The 15,000-nt window shown below is 39.9% G+C and overlaps 2 protein-coding genes across 6 annotated transcripts in view; both read left to right on the top strand.

Moving 5' to 3' along the window:
* LOC137971294 (uncharacterized) overlaps positions 1-15,000 on the top strand; it is a 43,540-nt gene that overhangs the window by 28,437 nt on the left and 103 nt on the right. Inside the window, exons 1-4 of one of the 5 annotated variants that reach the window (XM_068818102.1) lie at positions 2,942-3,122; positions 5,450-5,614; positions 8,808-13,087; positions 14,317-15,000. The exon at positions 14,317-15,000 is cut by the window's right edge and continues 103 nt beyond it. In XM_068818102.1, coding sequence (XP_068674203.1) covers positions 8,841-13,087; positions 14,317-14,338 — 4,269 coding nt within the window. In that variant the 5' untranslated portion in view covers positions 2,942-3,122; positions 5,450-5,614; positions 8,808-8,840 and the 3' untranslated portion in view covers positions 14,339-15,000. Of the gene's footprint in view, positions 1-2,922; positions 3,123-5,449; positions 5,615-8,807; positions 13,088-14,316 lie in introns of those variants that run through there. The other 4 variants (XM_068818103.1, XM_068818101.1, XM_068818100.1 and 1 more) reach the window with 4 other exon arrangements.
* LOC137971297 (uncharacterized) overlaps positions 1-15,000 on the top strand; it is a 70,693-nt gene that overhangs the window by 26,222 nt on the left and 29,471 nt on the right. The gene's annotated exons all lie outside the window — the stretch shown is intronic.

Here is a 15,000-nt window from a genome sequence, read left to right on the forward strand (position 1 = left end):
TAAAAGAAATTCCTGCACGACCTCGCCGCACCGATCTCAATCGCAGAGAAAGACAAGGTTGCTCTAAATTTAAAGGGAAATGCGATCTCTGTAAGGCCTCATGGCCTCTGAGTCAATAGCCCATTCGGCCTTCGGCCTCATGGGCTATTGACTCAGAGCCCATTCGGGCTCGAGGAATAATTGTTAAATATATAGCTTGCACAAAAGAGGATTGTCTTCCAATAAAAAGCACTTTATTCTAAACCCAACGCGTTTCGGCTTCTGCCTTCATCAGGGGTTTCTGCTATGTATTTGATTAATTACATTTGATAAGTGCTATTTACAGTGACGTAGTAAATAGTGCGATTTGTAATTGTACGTCAGTTGCTGACGTCACATGAGAATAGTTTTCCCATAAAGCACGTAACTTGTAGGCCTAGAGTGGAGCGCCCTTTATGACTTATGTTTTAAAACATTATTATTGTACGGTTCCCTCTTTATAAAGGTGTTTTTGCCAAACTCTAGCCTATTCTTTTATTTAGTCCATTCGGCTGTAGAGTATTTAATATATATGCTTAAATGTTCAGGAAAAAAACATGCATGCAGCTATAACAGACTCAGTTATCATCCATCAAAAATTATAAATTCTTTGGCGCAAAGGCGCTAATGATTCCACAAATTTTTGTAAAATTTCGAATTTTCAAAGCGTCATTGCTCAGAAATTATTCAATGCACTTCCCTGGTGACTGATTAGAAAACGATAGCCTCATGCTAATGAGGCAAGATTTGGAAACAGAGTCAGTCAATATCTAGATCTGTTTTTGGGTGTAGCATTCCATAAATGGACCCATATATATATTTTTTTTGCAATTAAAATTATGGTTATTCTTTTGCCATTTTTTAAAAATATATAACAATGGATGAAGAAAATGCCTAAAGCCTAAAAGAACCGTGAGGTTTTTGAGTTTTTTTGACGAACAAATCACTCACCCTGACGCCCGCTGGACAAAAAGATAGTAGGGAGCTTCATATCACGTTTTTTGAGACGCGAAGGGCAACCGGAAGTAAAACTTTCGCATGCCAGGGAAGTAGTGTCTCTCAGATTTTAAACTAATCGTCTCTAATGGAGAAAAGATACTTAGAAATATAAATGTGGTTGGTGCGAAGGCACATTAAAAGGGACGAGATGCTTCTGTGAAGCATACACTGGGTTGCCTGTGGTACGTGCTACAGAAAATCAGAAGGCACTGAATTGTGTTATTGAAATACAGCATTACAGTCTCTGAAGAATAACAAATAAAAGAGAAGCGAGAAACATTGGCTTCTGGGCTGACATGTTGATAATTTTCAAGTTCCCTCACAACTTCTTTGCACCACAAGTGTGCCCTCTGAGCATCTGAAAGATTTGTAATACTAAACTTCACTGAAGTCAAGCCCTGTTTCGCGGGGTTAGTGTTAGGATGGGAGACCAAAACAATAAACCCCTCATAAAAAACAGAAACATCTGACCGAAAATACTATTAACGCTATCAAATGCGAACTCCGCAAGGTACAGATTTTGTTAGCTTGCTTTATGCAAAACAAATATTGATGAAAAAGCAAATAACTATTGATACACAGTTTTCAGAAAGAGCAGAAGGAAGTTTCCAGGACGGTCGATCGAGAATGAAATATTTACGACATGAAAACAAAATTAATCTTGAACCGTGAATATAGAATATAAAAAGTTACGATCAGCGACAAACATTTTGGGAGATTTTTGCTACGTTCAAGTAAATTGCAAAATCGAAAGTGACATGGCCGGAATTCAGCGGGCGCCGTGATTAAGTTACCGCGGCATGTTTACTCGCCAAACAGTGAAGCATCTGTGTCAAATGATGGCAAGATACCGGGTTTTTGTAAGTTTCTTTTTCTGTCAAGTGTTATAAAGTTTGACAATGAAATGAGCGAAGTCAAAACAAAGATCCCAATCACCCAACTCTTGTTTATGCAAAGTCAAAAATTTACTCTCCAAGACGCGTACGACGTTATTTATCACCTGGTAATTCCATCATTTTGGAAATAGCAGCTACTTTATTATTCATCTGCGTCACAAGTTTTCACTGATTTTGGGGCTCATTTTGTTGAAACTCAAGCACGCTTCCAACAGGCCTGTGAACCCTTCCTGCTTACAGAGCAATACTAAAAAACTTCTCCCATATCACATTTCAACCTTAAGCTCGAAAATTCAATACACAACATGATATTATAATTCACAAAGGCAGAAAATATCACAGAATCCCTTTCCAGCGAAAATTTTATTGAAACAAACAACATATTTGCTCTTAGAGGCGAAAACCTCTTCCTATTTCATTGCGTGCGTGAAGACAAGAAACTCAATTGTGTCAAATTACCATGTACTTCAGGTAAATACTGCTCACTTTGATTTCGTCTCGACGGGCGATAGATTGTTGTCGAATTCCAGTACTCGTCGCTTTTGAGATTCATGCCTAGTTTATCCAACTGATTTTCTATTATTGAGCTCCATAAGGGTATATTTTGTTTAAGGATCCACTAAAACGCCATTCGCGTTGCATGACTTTCGACGCCATTGCAGGCTAAGTTAATGATTCTACTGTGTCCACCAGAGAAATCTACGCAGTTCCACTACCCTCTCGATCCTAAGAAAATACGCGCAGAAGGCTCTATGCACAAAGACACCACTCACCAGGGGAGTAACAGGCAAGACTTTTACCGACACGGAAAAAAATACTAAAACGGAAATCTACCTATTTTCCGACTGGGTTTCTCATAGGGCAACCCAGTAAAAAGAAAACAAACTAACTAAACGCAGACCTCGACTGGGTTTGCCCATAAACACGTCCGGTCCGGTTGCGGGTCCCAGGTGTTGGTTTGGTATGGGTGACCTGTGAACAGAAGCCGGAAGTCTGACCAAGATCCTTCGCTCCTTGTTGTTTATGGCCCTGAAAAGGAGGAGACAGAAGGTTTGCGTGGCGTCAAGGTTTGCAGCTGACTGATTTGCTCATCAAAAGTTAACTAAGCTGGTTCTGGCTCTGCTTATTTAGCGGCAGTTTACGTGTTCGATGTCAGTTGTATATCTCATGAAACTGCGCAATGGTGTGATGATTCGACTACTTAAACAGGTAAGCTTTAAATTAAGTAATCCAGCCTGTGCGACGAATTAAATCTAGTTCTCACTGCAAAGAGACTTGTATTTGCGTCCCATCGTTACCTTGAATACACTGAAACGAATGTTTTTTTCTTCTTTCATCTTGTGAAGTCTCCTCTGTTTATGAAGTGAAAATTTGTGGACGTGAACAAGTTTAAATCCTGCAGACACTGACGATTGTACATGTACCGTACTTGTGTTATAAAATTAGATGAATAATGATCTTATTAGCTAGTATCAAAAATACCAGAATACTCTTTGTTTGTCCCTCCAAAATTTTGCATAAGCATTGTTTCCAGTTTCTCTTGGGACCATTGTAAGTCCCAAGGGAAAATAAGAACAATGCTTATGCAAAATTTTGGAGGGACAGACAAACAGTATTATCATCATGGTATTTTTGATATTGCCTAATTGAAGTACTTGGCTGGTAGTAAATAAATTCAGCCTTAATGTAGTCAAGATTTAAAAGTACAGGATTATGGAAAATCAAATGATCTTTATTTTCCGGTCAGTGTAAAACGCAGACTGCAGACTGCAGACCGGGGTAAAATGCAGACTGCTGACTGCAGACCAAGGGTAAAATGCAGACTCAGGGTAAAATAAAATAAAAATGAAAAACGAGTTATAAGGATAAAATAAAGAGTGTTCGTACCCATTTGTACTTTGACACTGAAACTCCAACACAACACAATCGCTTTTTTGCCCTACCGCATGTTATAAATCCGGATTTTCATCGAACTCTGTAAGAATTGAAGCTGTTTGAATCCTTGAATCCTATGAAAAAGTATAGTTTCGTTAAGTGAGTACCTTTTAGACAATGAAATCACCACCCAGCTACTGTCCATTTTGCGGCACTGAATGACACACATGAGACATATATAACGTGGATTTTGCAACAATCTAAGGTTTCAGTCGGCTTAAGCCAGTATCACTGAGATGTAAAAAATTCTTAGTAGGATCCTTTCATTCGGTTTCGTGTACGTTATGTTTTTCTTTTAGTTCAAGAGTTCGTTTGTTTTGCGTCTGGAAGATGTTATTTTCAATTACAACTTCTCCCTATGGGTTATCACGCATAGCTTAACCAATGAAATCCCCGTGTCCTAATTGCTCGGAATACATGAAATTCTTTGTGCATTCCGTTGCACCGAAAGTACATTTGTTTACCATTTACAAGCAGAAACCGGTTGGTGCTAGGTTTGTTCAAATGGTAGCAAAAACTCCCGAATGGGAAATTTAGTTGGAAACGGCGTGTACCATTTACAAAATCCATTCAAGGTTACCGAGAGAGTCTGGAGGAACGCAAAATCATGGGAGTATGCAAATGTAAACAGGTTTTCCGATTGGAAATTCCGTTTGGGAATTTTGGACTACCTTTCAAGAAATCCTGTTTTCTCCGGAAATTTTTCGTTTGGGGAGACCAAAATAGGCTAACCATTTACATTCCAACCGAAATTGCCAGATTTTTGTGGCAAATGGTGAACAACCTATTTGTTCACAACCTATTTGTTCACCATACCCTGTTCAGGTATTCCGAGTAATAATTGTTGGTTTATCGATCGATATCCCTCGATTTACTGGTGTGAGAAATAACTTTGAACATTTCAATGCATCTGGAAGCGCAAAAACATTCAACGATCGCATTTTCCATGGACTCTTAACAGCAGTCCCAGCGACCTGCATTCATGATAATGTGAGTTGTTGACAGATGTAAAACAGGATTGTCTTTCAAACACTCTTTATTTTATGCTTATGACTCGTTTTTTATTATAAATATTCATTTTACCCTCAGTCTGCATTTTATCCCTGGTGTGCAGTCTGCAGTCTGCATTTTACCCTCAGTCTGCATTTTACCCCCGGTCTGCAGTCTGCAGTCTGCGTTTTACACTGACCGTTTATTTTCCTTAAATTAATATTACTTTGCATTCTCTTAACCCTTTCACTCCCAAGACCAGTGACACTTATAGATTTTACTCTGTCTAACGCAAGACAATTTTACTCGTCAATGGGGAACCCCACAGGAGTGAAAGGGTTAAATTAAAGATACACATGCAGGAATGCTCGGGACAATGCTTTCTCTCGCAGTAGTCAGGCAAGCTGCACTCAACAGAAAATTATGCCCTGGAAGAGTGGTTAGCATTTGTTGAAATTGTAGATGATACTGCTTCCCTACAGCTGAGATTCTCATCTAGTATGGTTATAAGCACTAACTCTTAGTTGAGTTCTATGAAAACTTACAGGTTGTCATGGTGTTTAACTTAAGTTAGTGCTAACCATGTTTCAAACAACTCGGACCATTAACAGGGAACAGGGAACAGGATATAAGAATACAGACTGAGGATTGAGTACGCCACTATGGGACAAAAGGATGATGTCGTGAAGAAAAGTGTTTTCACTCATCATGTTTACACTGCCACTTGTAATGGAATGCTTCAAGACAAAGTGAGAAGAGAACAAGGAACTTAACAGGTTCAGGTCTTTTTCGAAGTAGAAAAAAAATGAGGAAACTAATTAAGGAAAGGAAAGCTACATTCAACTAAAAAACAGTCATTCCATGAGAGACCTCCTTAACAGAAGGGATCTACATGTAAATTCAACACATTTAAATTATATTTATCGAACACCAGCACCGATACACACAAGGGGGCACACCCATGGCTGGAGACTGAGCCTAATATCAGGGTGCATCTGTGGGAGCTTTCTCCATATTGTAGTACCCTTGAGGGAGCAAACGAAAAAAATATTGCTTTGGGACAGCTGATTTTCAACAGAGAAGGGTTTGGAATTTAGTTTCAAGTCAAACATGGCGACACACTTGAAGTCTAATTTAAAAAAAAAAGAAAAAGACATGGGTGCCACCTGCTTTTGATATGCTGGATGGAATTTTTAGGTGATTTAATCAGTATTGGTGTGAAAACTGCCTTTGTTACAGCTTTCCTACCATAGTCTTATACGATTTTTATCCAGTAATTCTGGGTTGTCTCTATACAATTCTATTACAAGTAGTGTATTGGTGACACTCAAGCACCTTCCTCATTTATTCAAGCATCTACTTGCTTAATTCGACCTCATCAGTTGCAGACCTTTTAGATGCCATTTTGAATTTTGAGCTCAAGTCAAGAGTTCAAAAGGAATTATGGATGAAAACATTGGGTAATCTGATTGGTCAATGTTTTACATTTGCTGTATTAATTTACTCACAGAAAAACAAAATAATTATATATATTATTATTATTATTATTATTGTCAGTACTCACGAGAGAACATTTTAAAATCTGCTTGATGTGCTTCGGGAGCTTGCCGGATATCTTCTATTAAGCCCCCCTAGGGGTATATTTCTTTCAGCACGTTTGAGGGAGGGAGCTTAGTTAATTTAGCAAAACTCATTACTGGACCTAACAAAAAAGTAAAGAAACAGGCTAAAGTTACGGTCCCTTCTTCGTATTTTGTACCAGAGTAATGATAGTCTAATGTGGAGATGTGAGTGATAAAAGGTATTTGCAACATTTTCACCAACTCCAAACCATGAATGAACCATACCGGATCTGTCCACATGAAGTCTTATTGTCTTGATTAAATAATACAGTCTATCATTTATTGATTTGGTTATGAGGATAAGGTGGGATGGCAGGATGGGGGGCCTAATAACTTTCTTCCTCTGAAAAGGGGGAGGGGCTTATGAGAGGATGTTAACCTGTATAATATCATGGAGCATTTTGCAGTGTGGAAATTCTCCTCCCATAGATGAAGATTTTCCTTGAAATGGTCGGTACACATTGAGGTGCTTTGCTCCAGGAGCATGACCCTCGAGTAAGCTTCAGGAGAAATCCCCCTCTCCTGTTTATCAACCTTTATAGTCAACATTAACAATAACGATTATTTTTCTGCTCGTAACAAACATTGGTTTTATAAACAATGCAATTTACCTGAAAATGAGGGGGTCCATAGGGGTAATCCCCATGTGGACCAGGTCCATGAAGGGGTCAGTGGACAGGGTCCTCAGGGGTTTTCCATGGAAGGGGGTCCAAAATTCTTTTTTGTATACATCCTTGAAATTTGATGACTTGAGTGTCTAAAGAGCCCTCAACTGGCAAGTAAAATCACCTGGCGTAACAGCCAAAAATTATTGATGAAAAAATTTAGAAGTCGTACTCTCAGGTAGGGAAGGGTTAAGGGGGGTGCACCAAGATGTTGTTAATCCATTTACACTATCCTAAAGTGCCCCCAATTGGTGAGTATGACTCATCTGGCATTAGGCATTGCTAAATTTAGAAGTTGTACTCTCAGGTGGGGAAGTGTTAAGGGGGTGCACCAAGATGTTGTTAACCCATTTACACTACACTAAGATGTTGTTAACCCATTGACACTATCCTAAAGTGCCCCCAGTTGGTGAGTATGACTCGTCTGGCATTGAGCAGTGTTAAATTTATAAGTCTTACTCTCAGGTGGGGAAGGGTTAATGGGGTGGACTAAGATGTTGTTAACCCATTGACATTATCCTAAAGTGCCCCCAATTGGTGAGTATGACTCATCTGGCATTGAGCAGTGTTAAATTTATAAGTCTTACTCTCAGTTGGGGAAGGGTTAAGGGGGTGGACTAAGATGTTTATAACCCATTAACACCGTCCCAAAGTGCCCCCAAGTCTCACCCTCACGTGGGCAAGGGATTTACATTGTATAGAGGGGTGCATTGAAGTGCTTTGAATATAATACAAGTGTTTGAGAAGAGAGGCCGAGATAACCATCTGTGTGTGTGGTTGTTGTGGAACACCATATAGATACATGTATGTTCTTAGAAACTATATTGAAATAATGTTACTTATTATCTTCCAAAATAATATTTATTTATTTATTGCCATTAATAATAGTATTGAAATTGCCGGATGAGTGCGGTCAGTAAGTTCTGGAGCTATTTATTTATTTTACTTGTATAAATGGTTCGTGTAATTTTTGTTTAAATATTCTTTTGAAGTAGTTTAGGAAATATAACATATTATTTAAGTAGTAATGGTTAGTCAGCAACTTTGTTCCTGATTTCTATTTCAGCTTTGTCTTGGTAAACGTTGAAACAAAAAGCCAGAGTTTTTTATTTGTTTATAATGTGGCGTGATGATTTTTTTAGTTCTAATTTTTGCAGATTGATTCCAATCTGCAAAAAATAGTTCCCGCAGAATAAAAAACCTGTGAAATAAAACACCACAAAAGTTATTTGTGTGGTAAGGTTTAACAGTGATATGTCTCTAAAATGGCATGTAAGTAAAGTGAACATTGACTTAAAAAATGTAACATACAATAAAAGTTGATAATAAAATTTGCTGCTTCTCTGCTGTTTGAACTGTCAGAGTCACAACAATTAGTTTCCAGCAGAAATTTCAGAATACATATTTGTACATCTGCAGTCACTTGTAAAGAGAGGCTGTTCTCTCTATTGGTTGTAATCAGAGGTAATTCTTGTTGAAATGCCTGTGCAGGCATTCGTTTGATCCTCGATTTCTTAGTTTTCCTTCCTTCAGTGAATCATATGCTTAGAAGTTGTAAAGATAATCAATGGTGGCAATTCTTAATCAGTTACTTAATCAGTCATTTAATCAGTCGCTTAGGAAGACTCAATGGAACCCACTAAGTCAATCAATTACCATCTGTTTTTTCTTTTTCTATGCAGATATGATGTGAAAAATCGGTAGTTTGGATTACAATGGGCACACCTGGTCCCCTGGCCAGCTCTAAGGAGAAGACAAATGGGGCCAAGCTGAGTCGACTTATTATTGATGGTGGAACAACTGTACTGAGAAGTGTTTTTGACACTCATCACCCTCCTGCAAACTTGGCAGCTGATCTTACTGCCTGTTATTCCATCCTTATCAACCTTTTACGCAGAAGAATTCTCAATGGTCACCAGTGGGACAAGCTCTTTCCTGTTGGTGGAGCTGCCCCTGACCCCAACACGTTTGATATCACTCTGCTGTTCCTCCTTCTGACCAACATTTGTGGACTTACCCCTCCCCGCACTGGATGGCATTGTAAGCCACCCCCAAGTGACACTTCTCATGAGGCAAACCTTGCTCGCATTAAGTTTTTTCGTAATCAGTTGTATGGGCACATCACAACCACTGGTGTCGATGAACTCATGTTCAATGCTCTGTGGAAGGAAATCAGTGCTGTTCTAGTGTCTCTTGGGTTCAGTCAGGCAGAGATTGATCGATTGAAGGCAGAGCGATGTGGAGAGGAGGATTATGTTGATGCCTTACGGGACTGGGCAGAGAGTGAAAGAGATCTCAAGACTCGACTTAATGAGGTACGTCAGTGTCAGGACACAGTCCTGGACAATGTCAAGGAAAGCAACTCTATAATTCAAGACATTCATCAAATTGTTATTGACAGCCGTGAGACACAACACAACACCAATCAGGAGGACAAAATCCTAAAGAAACTTGCAAGGGTTGACACGGAACCTGATATCACAGATTATACAAAGAGATACTTGGAAGGAACTCGTGAGTCTTTCTTTGCTAAAATCAGTACCTGGTTGGATGATGCAAGTTCTCCAAATCGTGTCTTGGTGCTCAGCGGAAATGCAGGGATGGGGAAATCTGTCATTGCTGGTGAGATGTGTAGAAGAATGCAAGAAGCTGGCAGATTGGCGGGAAGCCATTTTTGTCACCATGACAGAGCACGCCACAGGAATCCCAAGGTGATGATGCAGTCTTTAGCTTGTCACCTGTCATCCTGTCTTCCAGAGTACAAGAAAGCCCTTGTCGAACAGCTCTCTGGAAATCTGGGTGTAGAGATCAACGACATGGAAGTAAAAGATCTGTTTGATTTGCTTTTTTTAGAACCTCTAAACAGGGTAGCAGATCCGGGTTGTACATCCCTTGTGGTAATAGATGCTTTAGATGAAAGTGAATACCAAGGACGAAATGACCTTCTTGACGTGATTGCCAAGTTGTTTAAGAATTTACCGCTTTGGCTTCGATTTTTGGTGACGACGCGACCCGAAGTTAACATTTGGGACAACCTCAAAGATTTGCAACCACTAATACTGGAGCCAAAAGATGAAGACAACTTGAAGGTCATTCGTTTTTACTTTGAACGGAGTCTAAGCGATTTATTAGAAGTTGAAATGCACGAGCTGGTCTTAGACGATCTTGTGCAAAAGTCAGAGGGAGTCTTTCTGAGTGCCAAGTTTTTGGTAGATTTTATAAGGGACAAGTGTTCAACTCTTCTGACCTTGGAACAACTGGATAAGAGCCTTCCGGCGGGCATCGCGTGTGTTTATCAATCGTATTTTCAACGGCTCGAACAAGACATGTGTAGGGAACTAAACATATCTGAAGAACAATTTCTTTGTTTCCTGGGTGCAATTGCCGCTGCCATGGAACCACTGCCATTGGGTTTTTTTCCTAAATTGTTGTGCACAAACTTGTCGTCCTCGATTGTTATGCGAAAGGCGAGCAAAGCCATTGCCATTGTGTCATCACTTCTTCCTGTTCACGAAGACCGCATTCATTTCTTTCATAAATCAGTCAAGGACTGGTTGACAGACAAGTCACGCTACAGGCAGCACTGTTTCAGTGTAGAGGAAATGGAAGGCCATAAGATCCTTTCTACTCTTTGTTCTAACGAGTTTGACGAATTAAAGAGCAGTTGTATTGGTAACTTACAATCCTTCACTGACACTTCAAGGTATGCCTTGGAACATGGTGTTCAGCACATGTTACAGTTAGACCAGGACATGAAATCCTGCAGCCTTGAACAAGGGGTTGGAAAATATGTGTCAGACCCAGAGCTTTTGTACGCAAAGCTTTGTGTAAACACTCCAGCAGCCACTGAAGATATCGTTGGTGTTATGAAGCAGGGTAGTTTGAAGACGATATCTACCGAGTTTCATGAGACCCTTTCGTCGATATTGATACTTTTAAAGAAGCACGGCGTAACCCTACAGAAATATCCCTTTACTGTTTTTCAAAGTCTGTTGAATGAGGGAAATAGTAAAGTATCTTCCGACTCCCGCCAGCTTCTGGAGACCAAGTATTCCGATAAACCTCACATGGAGTTCTTAAACAAAAATGATTCCCCAACAGCTATTCAAGCTCGGTTTGTTTGTGGATCACAAGTGGCTTGTTTGGATGTGTCCCCTAGCTTAGAATACATGGTGTGTGAATGCCGCGATGGAAGCATTCAGTTTTGGTCACTTGCTTCAGGTAACCTCAAATGGAAACGTTATGTCAAACCAAAACAGTATGCAAGAGACGATGGTCCATTTAGAATCACTGTAACTTCGCACGAATTGGTTCGCGGTTTTTATCGTTCTGTGGTATTTCATCCTTTCAAGGATGTCATCTTGCCAGGAGTCCTAAACACTGCTTACTCCTTTGATGGAAACTTGAAGCCGCTTTTTCGAACCAGCAACTGCATTTTTTCTATCTGTTCTATTTGCGGATCCGAGATGTTAACTGATTGTCCCGACGATACAAAATGCCTCATGACGTGGAATCTGAACAATGGCAAGGAGATTGATCGTCTCAACAGTGATAAAGAAATTTTATCTTTTGGGATGTCCCAAGATGGAAAACTTGTGGCAATTTCTCATTCAACGGGCTCTGTTTGTTTAGTTGACCGGGAAAATGGTTTTTCAACTCTAGCAGAAGTAGCTTCATCAGTGCGTTTTGGAATGATTAGGTTCTCACCAGACAGTCGACATTTTTATTGCTCAAATCGGATGGGCGCCGTCATAATGTTTCGGTTAGAAGTGACTGAGGGGCCCGAGCATCTCTATTCGATTCACTGTATTCATGATTGGACGAATTGCTTTTACTTTGAGTTAGAATCCCATAGAATCGGTGGCTTTTTGTTGGGAGATCCTCTGAATGTATGTGGTCCGCGCTTTTATTTTGATGTCGTGCTTAACAGTCAATCTGTTTTAAGGAACCACCCATGGGGAGGTTACATTGCACTAGTTTATGGGAATGCACTGTTAAAGAAGCGCAAAAAAATTCTAGTTACCGAATATGTGAAACGTCTCCGATTCTCGTTAACCGGAGAGAGTTTGTATGCGATAATTTTCGTCGATGTCCCAATTCGAATTATCGCTTGGGACGTTTCAACTGGGGAACTTAAGGGACAGAAAAAGTTAGACTTTTGCTCTTTCTGTGAATTGGTACCTCTAAAAGAAGGCATTTTGATTGCAACTAAGAGCACTCTTGAACTGTGGAACTTTGATTTGTCAGTCTGCATGCGACGATGGAGTTTTGGCGCATGTGCTGTCTTTCCTGTTTCAGATGATCAGGTGGCATGCTTAACATATGAAACGCGAGAAGGGACCATTTTGAACACTGTTTGTATTCGCGGAACATTTAAAAGGCAAGAAGGGATCATTTTGGATACTGTTGGTGGAGATACTGTGGCAACCTTTAAACTGCCTGACAGGAGGTTGATTGCTTGCTACAGGGACCTCCAGCTGTTTACCTCGTTTGAATTCGGCTCAAGTTTCATTGAAATGAGGCAATTGGGTAAAACCGAACCGCTGTGGCGTGCATTCGAGCTCCAGAATGACCGTTTGTCATTTTTTACGGGATCATTTTCTTCCAAGGGTCAATATATTGTTGTTCGTGATAAAGGCGACGCGTACATTCTCGATGCAGGTTCTGGTAATGTGCGTCTCGAATTTAGTGATGTCACCAATTGTAAATTCATCAGTGACGAGGAGTGTATTTTTCTAAAATCAGTTCGCCAAGATCGCGGTCGCCTTGAGTTGTTCAACGTAAGTTCTGGAGATCTTCTCACTGTCATGGATGTTGACAGGGAATATGTACGTGGGAATTTTCCTTTAGCAACTTGTCCTGGAATGGGTCTGATTGCCATTTGTTCAAACAAGCAGTCCGACGTAAAAATTATCAAGGTAATGCACCCGGAAGAGAAGACACTCACCAGGGAGACCAAAAGGTAAGTTTGCAATAAATTGGTTTGAAGCCAATCTTTTTGAAAATGGATGTAGTCCTTCAAATGCTGTGCTCACCGTCGTGGCCAACAGCACTATGAGTGGAGACTGTTCGGCAAATGTACACACGTCCCGCCGGTATCACAAGGTATTCTGTATACTTTAAGCTTGCCCTCATTCTTGGTTTTCACTCAAGAGATCAACAGCCGCGTTGTTCAACGAAAACAAATAAAAGCGTGTGCATAATATAGAGTTTAGTTCCCTGAGGATTGCGTCGGAACACCAACATGACCTCATGTGAAAACCGAGAATAGAGTACAGATCATCATCAATTGTGATTGGTTGGAGGTATGTTTTTGGTTCCCGTAAACGATGATACAGGTGTATGGGCTTACATGACAGATTTTCTTGTGGACTCATTCTCGCTTCCATTCCGTAGGGCTTTGCCGCGGGGCTCTGGATTCAAATCCTGCGCTCTTAATACTTAATACAATGTATATAACTTACGCACGAGACGTCTTTGAGCCACGAGCGGCAACCGGAAGTGAGATGTTTTCCTTGTTAACTTGTCTTGGCACTACTACATAGAGCGGGTTTCAATTGAGTGTCGAAAGTAATTAGCAAATTGCTTTGGTTTTGCATTACTTCACTCAGTGATTGGTTCAAAGTTCTCGCGCCACTTTTTCAACCAATCAGAAGTGAAACCAAAACCAATTGTGGCTCGCGTGTACACATTTTCCCGCGCTTTGTGTCGGCTTTGTGTAATTACTTCAAGTTTTGATTGGTTTACTGGACTGTCTCCTTCCTTTTTGATTGGCCAAAGTAATTACTTTGGTTTTGGTGTTACGACACTCGATTGAAACTCGCTCTCTATATATATTAGGTATCTTTTCTCCATTAGAGAGGACTCGATTAACAGTCTTTGGAGGGACTGCTATCCGGATATACGAAATCTTCACTTCCGGTTTCCCTTCGTAGCTCAAAGAAAAGCATTAAAATTCCGTTATGCCAACTTGTCTCGATATTTGTAGCAAAATGCCGTTTGCCGCAAATGCGATGCTAAATTTCTGGATTGCGTTTGCTAAAAAATGCAGTTAGGGAGAATTTTTCACCTCGTAAGCTTAAGTTTTCTATTCCACTGGAGAATCTTCCAAAAAACTTGACCACTTTATCTTCCTTGAGTGAAAAGTTTAAAGAGAAGAAAGAGTTGATTGATTTGTATGTTTGTCCACAGGTTCAAGCTTCAAGAGGGCTGACCAATTTACCTCAAGGGTTCCTGAATTTTGTGGACAAATACTATTGCACTTTTTAAAACTTGCATGTATTCTTAACTCTGTGTCAGACTGGCAGAGCTGTATAGTTGTTCGTGATTTGTAGTAGATGGGCATCCATTTCATTAACTTGGTTGCCATGACCTATTGAGGCGACTGGTGCAACAGCATACACTACGTTGCTTTCATACAGTGTTTTTACGGTTTACGTCGCTGTCAATTGGCGACAAAAAAAGATACGATTATTACTGTGGATAGAAGTTTTATTCTTTTTAATCGGTACATCTTATTAAGATTTGGATACAAGAAGAACTTTGCTTTCTATTTTATTACATATATATAATACGTTTACCACTGGATAGTTTGCTTTTTTTAAAAAGATGTTTTAGTAGTAAACGTAGAACTGGCTGTATTTGAAGTTACGCTTCTTTACTCGATTCGGCCTTTTTTAAGGCTGCAATTAGGGGATTCAGTTGTAGAGACATCTATTGTATTAATTCTAGTGCCATTACACGTGCAGTAAACCAAGGGTAACTAAGTTAGTTATAGTAGGTTATAATAGCAAAGCAAATGGTTAGAAAAGTGAATACGTATTGAGATATGAGCAAGATATTGTCAATTTTGGTCATTTCTGATAGGGAATACCT

The sequence above is a fragment of the Montipora foliosa genome, chromosome 9 (assembly GCF_036669935.1).
Source record: "Montipora foliosa isolate CH-2021 chromosome 9, ASM3666993v2, whole genome shotgun sequence".
Taxonomy (NCBI): domain Eukaryota; kingdom Metazoa; phylum Cnidaria; class Anthozoa; order Scleractinia; family Acroporidae; genus Montipora; species Montipora foliosa.